This window comes from Carettochelys insculpta, chromosome 3, assembly GCF_033958435.1.
Source record: "Carettochelys insculpta isolate YL-2023 chromosome 3, ASM3395843v1, whole genome shotgun sequence".
Lineage (NCBI taxonomy): Eukaryota > Metazoa > Chordata > Testudines > Carettochelyidae > Carettochelys > Carettochelys insculpta.
In genome coordinates this window covers 149511618-149527486 of record NC_134139.1, presented here as the reverse complement: position 1 = coordinate 149527486, position 15869 = coordinate 149511618, and the positions used below count along the sequence as shown (strand labels likewise).

At 42.7% G+C, this 15869-nt stretch overlaps 1 protein-coding gene across 1 annotated transcript in view; it reads right to left on the bottom strand.

Moving 5' to 3' along the window:
- The window catches only part of SH3BGRL2 (SH3 domain binding glutamate rich protein like 2), a 61961-nt gene that overhangs the window by 24382 nt on the left and 21710 nt on the right, over positions 1-15869 (bottom strand). Inside the window, exon 2 of the mRNA XM_074988868.1 lies at positions 3450-3635. Coding sequence (XP_074844969.1) covers positions 3450-3635 — 186 coding nt within the window. The remainder of the gene's footprint in view (positions 1-3449; positions 3636-15869) is intronic.

Here is a 15869-nt window from a genome sequence, read left to right as displayed (position 1 = left end):
TAGAAGTTTTATACAAAGCAAGGTCAAAGTTCACAACCTTCACCAAAAAAAGATATGCACAGCTGTTGTACAACCCCCATGTAACAATTATTTACACTGGGTCTAACAAGAAAATGATTTTATTAAATAAAAAGCAGGATTTAAGTGGTTTCAAGTGATAACAGACAGAGCAAAGCAAACCACCAAGCAAACTACAACAAAACCTAATACACAAAAGTGAAATTGTTAAAAATCAATTTCTCACACTAGTTCTTATTTTATGTGAAGTCTTCAATGGCCAGAACTGAATCTTTTTCTCACTTAGGTCCAGCAACTTCTCTCCGCTTCTGTATGTGAGAGTGTTTTTGTTTCCAGATATTTTCATGTCATCTTTTCGCGGTGAAGCAATCTATGAACCCAGCTGGGCCATTATTGTTTGCTTCCAGTGTCGTAACTAGCTAATTTTGTGTCTGAAGGAAGAAGATATAATCACACCCCCTCGTGTTTATAAATTCATAGTAGTTATTTCACAAAAAAGGGAAAATAATACATAATAAATCATAACAAAATTAACAAATACACATTTATTCACTAGAGTTATGAGGGCCTCACGTCTGCCCAGGACCTGAAGACACCAGCCGTACAAAATCTGTCTGGAGGTTCAACAGTAGGTCCAAAACATGCCAGTGCAGATGCAGTTGAGATGAGCACCTAGCCCGCCCAGGAGTAATGCGTAGGGCCAGACGCACACTGAGCACCAAATGAGCTGGTTGGCATGGATTACAGTTGCAGAAAAAGTACATTATCCAGGTGGGGAGATGGCAAATTGGACACACGGCCTATCAAAATGACCCTGCCATGACTAGTTACTGGGACAGATCATTTGTTTGAGGGATTCAGGCGAGGAAGGGATTGAGCTCTGTTCCTAGGTAGCACCATGGGGAGGAGTGTAAGAATGTTATCTGCATGTTGGCTCTAATGAGGGGGACACAACCTACCCCAGAGCCTAGAGCAGGGGTCTGTAGCTGAAATCGCACAGAGACATTTTTTTTTCAAATTCAGTTACAAATTCAATACTTCAAGAGCCGCACTGCATGTGAATATAAGACATTTCTTAATAAATAATGTCATACTGAACTTTTGTCAGTGTTGCCTCTCTTAGGGGAGGATGTGCTGGTAGCTCAGCCATCCACATGTTGCCTCATCCTCCCTCACTCCCAAAGAAAACCCCATCAAGGAGATACACCCATCTCATAGAACTGGAAGGGACCTTGAAAGATCATCGAGTCCAGTCCCCTGCACTCCCAGCAGGACCTATCACTATCTCTGACACACTTTTTTTAAACTAACCTGCCTCAGAACCTTGAAAGGCCCCCTCATGTATTCAGTTCACAACCCTGGCTTTACAAGGCCATTACAGTACTTTGTATGTGGAGAGGGGCAGAGAGCAGGTCTGACAACACAGGGCTCTCTCTCTCTTTGTAGCTCTTTGCAAGCCACTTGCAATACCCCAGGGGATAAGTATTAGGCACCAGGGTGTAAAAATTGGGTAGTATCTCTGTAAACAGTAACAGAGAGGTAGCCGTGTTAGTCTGTGTCTTCAGAAACACCACAAAGCCCTGTGGCACCTTACAGACTAACACAAACTTTGGAGCATAAGCTTTCGAGGGCAAAGACCCACTTCGTCAGATGCATGAGTGGGCATTCTGATGAAGCGGGTCTTTGCCCATGAAAGCTTATGCTCCAAAATTTCTGTAAGTCTATAAGGTGCCACAGGATTTCTTCTTGTTTTTGTAAATAGTAAATCAGCACGCCAGTGGCGGTCGGTGCTCTGGCTGTGGCTCTCACACAACCAGCCGGAGCCGCGGTGTTACATGACTGGGCCTTACATGTGGCACACAGTAAGTAAACAGTGCTGGTGTGGCTCCTTCACAGGCAGGAGTCCCAACTGATTTGTTGTACAGATAAAAAGAGGCAGGGAGGTAAAGTGAGTCACAGGAAGAGGCGGCAACCACACCTAGCAGGAGGCAGTTCAGGCGACACTGGTGGCTGCTTCCCCCTCACGCCTGCTGCACAGACTGGTACCCAGGCAGCTGGGAGGGCTGGCTGAGCAGGCTGCACCCTCCATGGATCAGGGTCAGGAGGAATAGCCAGGGCAACAGGCAGTGGAGATAAGGAGGAGGGAGGGACAGGGGGCAGAGTGACCTCCGCTCGCTCCTCCCCTCTATGTCCACCCCAGCTCCCCAAACCCAGCTTCTCCCCAGAGCCCCACTCACCCAGCAGCCTTTGACACCCCCAAACTCCGCTTCTCTTCCAAGCCCCACTCACTCTGCAGCCCCCTGGCACCCCTACAAACCCAGCTTCTCCCCCAAGCCCCACTCACCCAGCAGCCCCCTGGCATACCTGCAAACCCAGCTTCTCCCCAAAGGCCCCCCTCCCCAACACCTCTATAAACCCAGCTCGTGAGTTCCAGTGGGGTGGGGGATGAGCACCTGTAGCAGCTGTAGCTGGGACAGGGACACCTCAGAGGGTGCAGTTAGCCAGCTGGGCAGCTCCATCCAAGCTGCATGTGGCTCTTTAAGAGCCATTTGCAGCTTGTTAGGCTGCTGGCAGCTGTGGCTGCTGCAGGGACAAAGGCAGCTGCAGCCGGAGGCTCCTGGTCACCCCCTCCCCCCTCCCGAAGCTGCAGCTGTCTTTGTCCCTGCAGCTGCAGCAGCCACTGCCAGTAGCATAAGGAGCTGCAAATAGCTCTTAAAGAGCCACATGCAGCTCAGACAGAGCCACCCATCAGGCTAACTGCACCCCCAGAGGTGTGGCACCTGAGGCAAGTGCCTCAGTTGCCTCACACTTGTTACAACCCTGTTTGCTTTCCACTCCTCATATAGAATTCCCCTGGGATAGGAAGTCTTTGTTCAACTCCCCAGACATCCCCTGCGGAAATGTACCAAAATTCAGGAAGGACCCCAACATCAGGCAGCATGGTCACATGTCTTTGTAGGACCAACCATAGTCCAGGCCCACAGGAAAAAAAAAAGACTATTCACAGATCATAATCTTGAGTACCAGGCCTTTAAACTTCTTAAGTACCACTAATGGCTTTCACTGGCACACCTGGATTAATAGGCAGGTTTATTCTATATATTTCCAACTTCAAATATATGTATGATAAATGGACACAAGCAGACTATACACATTCAGTGGATTGTACGCTCTCGAGTGATAGGTCACCCACCCTTTTTTGCATAAGACATCTGAGTCATTCAGATTCAGCTTCAAAAAAAACTTTCCATAAAAATTAAGGGGGCACAGCATCACAATGGAAAATGGTTCAATGGTCACCACTAAACTGTCAACATTTGCCAAGTTAATACAATCATGGCTTGTGAATAGTTAGGCACATTGGCAAATGCTGATTTTTCAATGGTCAATACTAACGTAACGTAACCAGTATGTACTACAGAGCTACTTACTCCACAGTACTGATCATCATTAAATATCTGGGGGGGAAGTGGATTGCCCTGTGCAGGCTGTCTTTCCTCAGGAATATTTTTATACATCCACTGTCTTTTTTCCTCCAACATTGTGATATCCACCTCTTCAAAGTCTATCTTGTTGGCTTCCAGAAATCGTACCACATCTTGCTGCCTCTTTTTAATCTGAGAGAGACAGAGAAAGGAAAAACAACATATCACAGCTAGTCCATCACTACTAAAGATATGTTTAAAAGCAGAATTATGCTCTTTTTTTTTTTAATCAAAGCTTTAACATTTCAATAAGAAAGTCAAATATTTCTAAGTTAGGCTCGTGTGGCTTAACATTGCCGTTTCTTTATTTACAAGTTACAAAAAGCTGCAAACTTCTCCCTCATTTTCTAGGTGGTTGGCCGTTTGCTTTTAAAGTGTTATTCATTTCATTTTCAGAAGATGCCTATGACAGACCACCACCCTGGCTGATATGCCAAATAGGACAAAGGCTAGCTGGTTTGCCGATTCACCACACATTTTAAAGGTATTTAGGCAGCTAAAGATACAGATTGTAAAAATCTCACTAGGTGCCTATGTGTCTATGTACATTTTACAATGTAGCTATGGGTTTCTGGAATGCAGTTTATCCATTTCCTAGGTTCACATAGAAGATGGGCACATGGTTGGAGATGGGGGTGGTCTTGTTTACATCAAATATTTTCTTCATTAAAAATATGGGCGATGGGGAGCAGGAGCATTGGTGGGATCTCGTTCTGAGGGGGTTTTAAGAGATTTTTTTCTTGACAAAATCCTGACAGGGAAAAAGCACACAGGCAGTTTTTTACACTGATGTAGCTAGTCAAAGTCAACTCCCTACCCCAGCTACACCGGGGGGTTTAAGAAAAAAAATCTGCCTGTGCCCTGTTTCCTGTATGATTTTACGCTGAAGAAGGAATTATGTTTAAAGGTGATGATTATGTACAAAGCTCACTTTTTCCCCTGGAAAATATAGCCACGGAGTCTTTTAGATCGAGGGAAGGCCTCAGGTTAACTAATCTGGGCAGGTGCTGCTCTGCATTACAACCAGCTTCACACACTATTCCAAGCTCTTCCCAGACCATTCTACTGTGGCACATTCCATTTAATGCATGTTGTGTTCACTATACTGTCAGGCTACTCAAAATATATTTCTCTGCCGTATCCTTTTCAGGTAATCTAATATAAAAGAACGTTACCGTATGAAAATGCAGCAGATCGAGACTTTATTTAAATTATGGGTGGACAGATGTTTCCTTTAGCACCAGCGAGTGCGACACAAACCCACCACCCACCCAGGCTTTATGGAATATGGGTTATGAATATAAATATGCATAACTCAGAGCTGCTTTGGATTAAATGTGTCTCGTAACTGATCATGTTTAATGTTATAACCTGCTGAACTGGTATATCACATTTTTGTGCATGTATCATTCTTCTATATGAAGTTGGAAATATGAAGTGTGTGTCTGTTTATAGTTTCAGAGTTGCTAATGATGACCATTATTGCTGCTCTGGGAACAACCCAAAAGACAGGAAAGCAGTCAAGTAGCACTTGAAAGGCTAACAAAATATTCATCGCCTAATAAATTATTTTGTTAGTCTTTAAAGAGCTCCTTGACTGCTTGTTTGTTTTGACAGAATACAGACTAACACAGCTACCTCTCTGTCACTATCCAAAGGACAGGGTTATCTGCCTTAATGACTGAGCAATCAGCCTGATGGATTGTAAATAGCTTTATTTGTCTTGTAGGTCTGACCATTTCACCTGATACTGGCCTCCAGTTTAAAACAAAAAAGCAGTCATGTAGCACTTTAAAAACTAACAGAATAATTTATTAGGTGATATCACTGTCACTATTCAGGCCTCCATTTTAACATTCAGTCCCTGCCCCTGCTCTCCCTCCCGGCCCCCACACCCAGCCTTGTTAAAACAAAGGATTCCCACGCTGGTGGTGGGGGTGGGGGGGATATGGAGGGAGAAGCCTATTTAACCAATAGGGATCTTTTACCTCTTTTATCCTCAGCTGGCCTTGGAAATTGCTTGACGCACCCTAAGGAGAAATTGAAGAACTTTACAGTGTTCTGGAGACCAATGTCTAGTGATGCTCTGCAGCAGCATCTTCAACAACCATGAGCTCAGCACCCGTTGGTGTCTGATGCCTCCCTCACTATTTCCTTCCACCTTTCCCCATCCAGTGCAGAGTGGCTTATTTTCTGTAGACTAGCTCTGCACCAATCTACTATATCATCTGTCCATTCTCTGTGGGGTCTGCCTCTCTTATTCAACCCATCCATTACGCCGAATACCAGTATCTTGATTTTTCGTTCAGCATTCATTCTGCAAATATGCCCGATAACTTGCCTTGTATAACCTTCTGCAGTAGGTTCTCTTTTGGCTGTATCTTCCTATATAATTCCTCGTTGGTGACTTTCTGCATCCATTCCATCCTCAGGATCTTCCTATAACAACCTCTCTTGAACACTAATATTCTTCTCTTCAAAGCTTTCATTACCACCCATGTCTCACATCCATACAACATGCTGCTGAATACATACGTTTTCAAGACAGACACTCAGCTTCGTTCCTAAGCTAATTGCTTTGCTTTTCCAGATCTTATCCATCGCCTTCAAACTTGCTCTTGCTTTTGTTATTCTAGTCACTATTTCTTTCTTATAGTCTTCTAGATCATACATTGTGCTGCTCCCCAGATACATGTACTTCTCTACATTCTCTAGTTGAATCCCAGCCTCAGAGAAGGCAATGGTTTCCCTGGCCTATACTTGCCGCGCATGACCCCCATGTACTGTTTCTAAAAGATACTTCAGAGGGGGGCTATCAAAATGAATCTTTCAGATCTATGGGAAAGATGTGTTAACTGAAAACACTGTCAGATTCACCCAGTGATTCAGCAAAACCCAACAGGAATCAGGCTACATCAGCCCCATCTTCAAAGGATCTGGTCATTTCCAAAAAAATCCAGTCCACCCTCTACTTTACCCTGCCCTGACATGTCTATGGGGAGGTGGCCTAGTGACTTGGCTCCTACTGTCATCAGTGGAATGGATGGCTTGCTCCCACCTCCAGATTTCCAGGGGGCAGAGAACTTCACTGATTTCCTTATTCTGATTTTGTAGAATAAAGGGGAGCTTGATTTCCCACAAAATCCTTTTTCCGAACATCCTTTTGAGCAGGGGTGCACAAAGAGGGGGGCGTGTCCCCCCTGAGGGGGCATGACATTTTGTAATAGGGGTGCAGAGTGATTGGCTCTCCTCCCCCTCTTCTCCCTGCCACAGTTTCCACTACCTCCCCAGCTCTCTGCTTTTCACCACTGCACCACCAAGAGAATGCCCCTCCCTGCCACTGCTAAGCCAATCAGAATGCACAGAGGCCCTGAGACAAGCAGCAGGGGCAGCCAGCAAGTTCTCAGCTTGATAACGTACCCTCCTGGGGTCCCTCCTTGGTACCCTCTTGGGGTACTCCCCCTGAGCAACCCTGCACCTTCAGCGCACCCCCTGGAGCCTCCCAGCACACTTTTCCCAAGCTTCCTACCCCCAGAATCCCTTCCTGTAGTCCTCCCACAGGTTTTCGGGGGGGGAAGCTAATTGTAGGGTCAAGAAGTGGGGCCCTGATGTAAAATGTTTGCACACCCGTGCTTTAGAGGAACAGGTAACCTGTTTCAGAAAGCTTCTTCTGGTGCTGGTAAGGTCATGCTTATATGGGCTGGTAGTAAGACACCAGTGGGCTAGCAGGAAATAAATGTAGAGGTTTCTCCAACAGGCCCATCTCACAGTGTAGAGTAATAGTGTAGCATTGACAGGTGTCAGATGTGATGATGGCTTGTGATTGTCACCATCCTGATGTAGAACGTGACATACTTTTACACCATCTTTGATCCAAGAACCTCAACCCATTGAACTTATGAGCTCTGTAAAATACACTCTACTCTGCCACGCCCAGCTATTCAGCCAATGTTCCAAGAACAAATCAGTTTTCTTAATAACATGGAAAATATTGGGACAATGCACATTCATCAAACCAGACATTCTGGTTTTGAGACAGTGTGAGAACATTAATATCTGCACCTTTCACAGAGATGTTACAAGGACTGATACAGTTAACATGAGTAACAAACTTAGCATTTATGTCAAATTCTAAATCTTCTATGTATATTTAATTTACATTTCTGATATGAATGATAAAGATACATCTTCTGAAATCAAAAAGTGCAAAAGTTGTTTGATATTCCCCAGGGCATATGATGAGATAACACATATTTTCAAGCAAAATTAATGGCCACTGCACACTACTATTGGTATCTTTTAATTCATGTTATATATCATTGCTGTAGTAGATTCATTCTGATTCCAAGATCTTAGGAAAGAAATTAATTTACCAAATTCATAGCAGTTGCTGCAGCAATGCTGTGGGCTCCAAGACCAATATAAAAATTAGCCCTGAGCACACAGGATGCTAGTGGCCCATTATACTGATTGCACATTATAACATGTAATCTTTACATTTCATTTTAGGCAGGTTATATTTGTGTTATCAATAGAAGGAAATGTACAAGAATTTGGGATTGATGAAGATATTAGCTAGATAAACTTTTTAATAGTATACACACAGGATCATTATGGGTTTAGAAAGCTGACTGCAAGTGAAATGTAAAGAATTGGCATTATGATTAGAAACCTATGCTGTAATGTTTTTCTGGCAGATAAAAGGTTCGTCAGTTTAACCCAAGGGAGCTACTACTATCTTCCGGGGTCAATCTCCATAATGCCCTTTTATTTTGCATGCACAATGGGGCTACATTTACACTTGCACTCCTCTTTCAAAAGAGGAATTCAAATGAGGGAAATTGAAAAGACAAATGAGGCACTGATTTACATATCTTGCACTGCATTTGCATAATGTATTTTTGGAAGAGATTCTTTCAAAAGAAAGAAAGCATTATAGACAGGGCTCTTTCGAAAATAAACCCCATTTTTTAAAGAACCCTTCTTCCTATTTTGTTTCAGGAAGGAGAGTTCTTTCAAAGATGGGGTTTATTTTCAAAAGAGCCCCGCCTACACAGCTTTATTTCTTTCAAACGAACCTCTTCCGAAAAGACCTTATGCAAATAAAGCATGAGATATGTAATTCAGTGCCTCATTTGCATTTTCAATTTACCTCATTTGCATTCCTCTTTCGAAAGAGGAATGCAAGTGCAGAGGTAGCCTGAAAAGTCTTCACAGAAAGATATGTGAGGAGTACAATTTTTATTCAAATGGAAATTTCTGTTTTGACGCAGATATGATTGTCTACGGAATGTGATCAGTTACCTGTTTCTTCTTTACATAAGTTTTCTATCCACACACACTCTTTTAAAATAAAAATGACAGTAACATGTTGCGCGTGTTGAGGACATAAAATTATTAAATTAGCATCTTCTGTTACCATGTTAATGATCAAAATATTTTTACAAAAGAGATAGGTAAATTTGGGGAGAAAAATAATTTGATAGCTGTGTATTATAAAAGGTAACTGTTGATGGATATGCTACTCAAATTACAAATAGTACAATTTACTATGGTTTTATCTGAGAGCCATTCAGTCCCTATGGAGCCATTAGAGTCTTTTCTTTATCTTCTCTCCTGTGATTTCATCCGTGCGCAATGAGGTAGAATGATACTTAAGTTTGTGAACTGTTCGGTTTACTTTCATGCAAAAACAGAAGCATTAGATTATCTTTTGTAGATCTCACACATAAGATGAGCAGGATTCGGCCTGATGCCTACAGAAGAATCAAAATGATCTGGTGAATTAACTCTAAACCATTTCTGAATAGGGGTCTTTGAAGGAGCACAGATAGAATGGATATTTAATTTCATATAGCATCTGTTCTTTTGTAGGGTGCCATGGTTACAGGACTAGCTGCACCTCTGTTTCCCATCTGGTCTGAGTGCAAACTTCCCCCCTCAGGTGTTTTGCCCTCACTGATATCTTAATTCTTAGACCAGGCCCCAGATACACTACCTTGCTGTGTATGGTTGGTAGACACAAGACACACTGCAGGCCTGACTGGATTTCAGGCACTTGTGAGAGGGACAAAAACAATCTTTCCCTTCCTCTCCCTGATTAGATAGTGGCCTGATAGTTAATACACATACCTGAGATGCAAGCAACCCAGGATCAGCTGTCCCACAAAAGCTCATCACCTAATAAATTATTTTGCTAGTCTTTAAAGTACTACATGACTGCTTTTCTATGTTGTGAAGGTACAGACTAACTCAGCTACCTCTCTGCAACTACTCCTTTAAATTAGGAAGAGAAGCACTTCAACTTTGCTTTGCCCTAACTCAAGTGACTTGCTCCTGGGTCTCTCACAAACCTTGAGCGTCCTAGCAACTGGGCTATGGCGTTAGTCTCTCTCTCTCTCTAGTCTAAGGAATGATTCATTTTACAAAGGGAACAGCTACAACCAGAGGGTGGCAGGAGACAGAAATGTATGACCCAATAATTAGGACATAGTCACGTAGAACATAGGAGATCACAGTTCAATTCTCTTTTCCTGAGTTTCCCCAGTCGAAGGTGAGTGCTCTAACCGACAGTCTATCATACTTTCCTCTTTGGGTTGAAACCAAGTATGAAAACAGAAATATGGTTTTCTAGACACTCCTGTTATTTTCCTTTCCATACATGTGTAAGCACATTCAAACCGATACTACTGAGCTCCAACACAGGGAGTCATATTGATTTAAAACAATACGTGTAGAGTTAAAGTGTTACAATGTGTTTGTATACTAAACCCTAAGAAGTCAAATATCCAGTTTTGGATATATGGCTAAATATGCAACTAATACAGATATTTATAGTCACTGTTCCTCAGGGTTACATAAGAATGGCCATTACTGGGTCAGACCAAAGGTCCATCTAGACCAGCATCCCGTCCGCCAACAGTGGCCAGTGCCAGGTGCCCCAGACGGGGTGGACCAAAGACAATGCTCAAGCGACTTGTCTCCTGCCATCTATCTCCAGCCTCTGACAAACAGAGGCCAGGAACACCACTCCTACCCCCTGGCTAATAGCCTTTTATGGACCTAACCTCCATGAATTTATCTAGCTCTTCTTTGAACTCTCTTATAGTCCTAGACTTCACAGCCTTCTCTGGCAGGGAGTTGCACAGGTTGACTGTGCGCTGTGTGAAAAAGAACTTTCTTGTTCTTGTTTTAAACCTGCAACCCATTAATTTCATTGGGTGGTCTCTAGTTCTTATATTACGGGAACAAGTAAATAACTTTTCTTTATTCACCCTCTCCACACAGCTCATGATTTTATATACCTCTATCATATCCCACCTCAGTCTCCTCTTTGCTGAACTGAAAAGTCCCAAAACAAAAAGCAGTCAAGTAGCACTTTACAGACTAGCAAAATAGTTTATTAGGTGAGCTTTCGTGGGACAGACCCACTTCTTCAGACCATAGCCATACCAGTCCGAAGAAGTGAGTCTGTCCCACAAAAGCTCACCTAATAAACTATTTTGCTAGTCTTTAAAGTGCTACTTGACTGCTTTTTGTTTTGATAGTGTATAGACTAGCATGGCTTCCTCTCTGTTACTATTCAACATGAAAAGTCCCAGGTCTCTTTAACCTCTCCCCATATGTGACCCGTTCCAAACCCCTAATCATTTTAGTTGCCCTTTTCTGAAAGTTTTCTAATGCAGAAATATCTTTTTTGAGGCGAGGAGACCACATCTGTATGCAGTATTCAAGACGTGGGCGTACCATAGTTTTTATAAAGGGGCAGTAAAACATTCGTCTTATTTTCTATCCCCTTTTTAATAATCCCTAACATCCTATTTGCTTTTTTGACTGCTGCTGCAGTCTGCGTGGATGTTTTCAGAGAACTATCCATGATAATCAAAAGTCTCTTTCCTGATTAGTTGTAGATAAATTTATTATTAATAGAGATTATCTTAAAGACATGCATCACCCTGATTCACAAGAGCAAACACTGCCCCCGCAGCCACACACAATACAAATAGCATCCCTAGCAAATCACAATAATTGCTTATATACAATCCTGTTAGGAAAGGCTTATTATTGCAGTAGAATCTCAGAGTTAAAAATGCCGGAGTTACAAGCTGATTTGTCAACCTCACACATCATTTGGAGCTGCAAGTAAACAATGAAGCAGCAGCAGATACAGAAAATGCTAATAAAACACTGTACTCTGTAACACATAAGCGACTGAAAAAAAGAAGAGTTTTAAAATGAGGATTTGACAAGATAAGGAGACTCTTTCTATGCTTGTGTCACTTAAAGATGATTAAAAGCAGCATTTGTCTTCTGAAAAGTTTCAAAGCTGTATTAAATTTATGTTCAGTTACAAACTTTTGAAACCAGATGAAACACTTTGTTCAGAGCTACAAACAACCTTCATTCTGAGGTGATTGTCACCTCTCCTACTGCGATAACTTCTGTTGGTGAAGGAGACATGCTTTTGAACTACACACTGTCCTTTGTGTGGCTTGAAAGCTTGCCTCCTTCAACAGAAGAGGGTTCAATAAAAGTATATTAACTCACGCACATTGATCCCAGGATAGAAGAGAGACAACACAGCGACCGCAACTCTGTAAAGAATAATTACTATCTGTAACCCAGCACAAAAGACTGTTATGACTGGGAGGGCATTGTGCTAAGCAGTCTTCCCTTCCCAACCCAAAAGAAAGAAAAAAGCACCCTGTCACAGATCCAAGAATTTACAGCTCACAAGTCAGCCCAAACCTTGCCACTGAAATCAAAGAGTTTTCCCACAGTCAAGCGTTAACGGGAAGGCCTACAAAGAATGGTAGGGAAGGGGGAGATACAATACAAACTAAAGGGATAAGAGCAATGGAAAGCCAACATCATGTTGGCTTTATTGGCTTTTAAATGGTCTATGCACACATGTACACAGTGCTGGCTTCCAGTGAAATTGCGTGTAGCAGCTGAAGACGGCAAAGAGAAACTGCATTGTATGAGCAGCAAACACTCACCAGACCAGTTTGAGAACCATTGTTCTACTGAGTTCATTGTTTGTACGCTCATTGTGCAAGCTGATAATTACTCCTCTTGGACTTTGGTTGTTTACTTCTATGAAAGACAGAATTTTAGGATTTCCTTTTTATATGAAGAGAGCGTCTGAATTCATAGATGAATAAAATCAAAGACCACTTTCTGATCATTTAGTCTGACTGGTTGCACAACACAGGCTATACAAGTGTCTGAAATTAATTCCTGCTAGAACTAGAGCCTTTCATTTCACAGGGACTGTTACTTATCAGTATCTTCCTTCTCTGATAGTACTTCATATGCTCCTACACTTCTTGGGTTTTGCTGCCTTAAATTACACAAGGGGAAAGCAACTGTGCAGAGAAACTTACTCCCACGTCTCATTTGCCATAAACACTTGGGGTTGGGGGAGGTGTTCTATTCGGAGAAAGCATCCTGAGCTAACCCTAGGCGCTTTATCAGTCACATGATTCTGTAGCAATGTTTTGCTGACACACTCTCCTTCCATAATTTTGTTAAAAGTGGCCGGTGCTTGTAGTGTTACAGTGTAATTGATGACTAAATTCCAGGACGTGCAGCACACTCCCTGTTTTGAGAGCACCAGCAATTGTTTTAATTTTTAAAAAGCTGTGAAGACACTAGGGAACAGCAGCTCCTTGCTTTTCAAAAGCTGCTACCAAATCTGCTCCAACTAGCTACAGGTTAGCATACACTGAGTAACTGATGCTTGTGCTCACATCTTGAAAAAATTCCAAAACAAGAACAGTCTCAGAGAGGTAGCCATGTTACTCTGCTTCTTCACAAAAAAACAGCAGTCCTGTGGCACCTTGAAGACTAACACAATTATTTATTAGGTAATGAGCTGAAGAAGTGGGTCTTACCCACAAAAGCGCATAATAAATACAGTAAAATTCCTTTAACCCAGCACGTCTGGGACTGGACAGGTGCTGGATTACCAAATTTTCCGGACTACTGGATGTCACCATAACCCCCATGCCCCAGTTCAAACCCACCTGTCGTGGTCCACCACCCCCACACCCAGGTGTGGCTCACCACTCCTGCATGTCCCCAGCTTCTTCTGTGCCCTGCACTCCTGCAACTTCTTCACCCCAGCACTCCCGCAGCTTCTGCCCCCTGAGCTCCACCTGCTTCTGCACCATCACGCTCCTCCTGCTTCTGCGCCCCCATGCCACGCCCACCCCCCCGTGCTCTGGTTCTAACCCTATGCCCTGGTTCAACCCCTTCCATCTTGGCTCACCATCCACCTCAATCAGCTGTGGCTCACCACCTCTGCATATCCTCAGCTTCTTCTCCACCCCATGCTTCTTAACTTCACCATCCCCACAGGCCCTGGCTCCAACCCCTCCGCTCCCCAGCTCCAACTCCCACATGTCCTGGCTCAACTCCACCCCCGGATCCCTTGCAGCCCTAACCCACCCCAGACTTAACCCCCCCCGTCCCACTCCCACAGGCCCAACCTACCACCCAAGCCCCCAGACTTACATGTACCTCAAAATTTGCATATCTCAGGGGACTTCCGTATGCCAGACCACCAAATTTTGCTGGATTAGCTCATAAATGGGAGATAATGCAAGATGCCAGACCATCAGGATTTCCAGACCATCAGATGCCTAATTTTACAGTCGGTGTGTTAGTCTTTAAGGTGCTACGTGACTGCTTGATTTCTATAAACAAAGTCTTGATAGCTATGTTTAATTGCAAATTTAAATACTAACAAAATGATTTATTCTGGGTTGTTTTGTTTGAATACAGACTAACACGGCTACCCCTGTGTTACTATGCAAACTTAAATGTAAGCACTGATGGCAAATTTTAAAATATTGGCTCTGGATCCAGTACCACACATGCCAGTGTAAGAGTCAGGCTCACTGTCTTCAAACTCTTCATTTCTGCAGGGTGGAATTCCTGGGTAGCTTCAAACATACCTGTGAACATTGACTAAGCATAGGTAAAGGTGCACCAGGAGACAAACTGGGACACATTTTAACTCCATTGAAATTCATGGAGACTAGGAAAGCCCTTTGATGGTACAAGAGTGGAAAGACTTAAATATCTTGCTATAAAAGAGAGACTGTTTTCTTTTAGTACAGGACAAGTTTCAATTTATTGTCCACATACAATTAAGATTTTAATTGAATGATAAAAATAAATGGAGTCCCCCACTCATGCTTCATGAAAAGCTTTTCAAGGCCCACATTATGACTTTGACTCAAGCAAAGCTCCCACTGACCAAGAGTAGGAGATGTGTCTTGGTGAGGATTTGAGTAGTGACCCCTTAATAACTGGGATGCTAAGTACTTTGCTTTTTAAAAATTGAGGTTATTAAATAAAAACTTGTAAAGGATTCTACTCTTTTAAAACATATAAATCTTGTAACGGCTATTGGTATGAGCATAATCCTAACATTTATGCAATGGCTACACAATAATTAATTTAAACTAGTAACAGAGAGAAAGCTGTGCTAGTCTATATACTCTCAAAACAAAAAAGCAGTAAAGTAGCACTTTGAAGACTAACAAAGTAATTTATTAGGTGACCTTTTGTTTTTTGGTTCTCTATTCCTTAAATATTGAGTCTTCTGGTATGGGTATGGCCTGAAGAAGTGGGTCTGTCCCATGAAAGCTCACCTAATAAATTACTTTGTTAGTCTTTAAAGAACTACTTTACTGCTTTTTTGTTTTGATAATTTAAACTAGAGCAGGATCGAGCCCTCACAGAAAAGACAGGTTGCAGCCACATAATCCTGTAATATTATTATGGAGCTCTTGGGGAGGTGCTCCCTGTCTCCCCTGGTGACACAATAACCCTGCACTATTCTCACTGCACAGTCTAAATAATACTGTAATATATTACTCCTTTGTCAAAAATATTCAGGAATCCATCCTCTCAGTACAATGCAAGAACAGGGATTTACCTTTCTGTTTCCCTACTTTTAAAACATTCTTTTAGCTTATTGAACTGATACCTTACTAGAGAAGAAACGTATTCCTCAAAATGAAAATAACTAATAAAATATTAGGATAGTACACATTAGTAAATACAGTAGGGTCTCAAGCTTCGCAAACTTAATGTTCGCAAATTCAATTATTCGCAAGCAGCCACCTGCCCTGGGGTCCCAGGCATGGAGCACCAGCAGCTGCTGCTTCCCCCGGGGCCCTGGGCATGGAGCGCTGGCAGCTGCCGCTTCCCATGGGGCTCCGGGGCAGACTGCCATATTCGTAAAATTCGACATTCGCAAGGGTTCTCAACACAGAACCCTCGTGAATGTTGAGGCCCTACTGTATTATGCAACATGTAGATTAGAGAACAAGCTATTTAATTAGGAGAAAA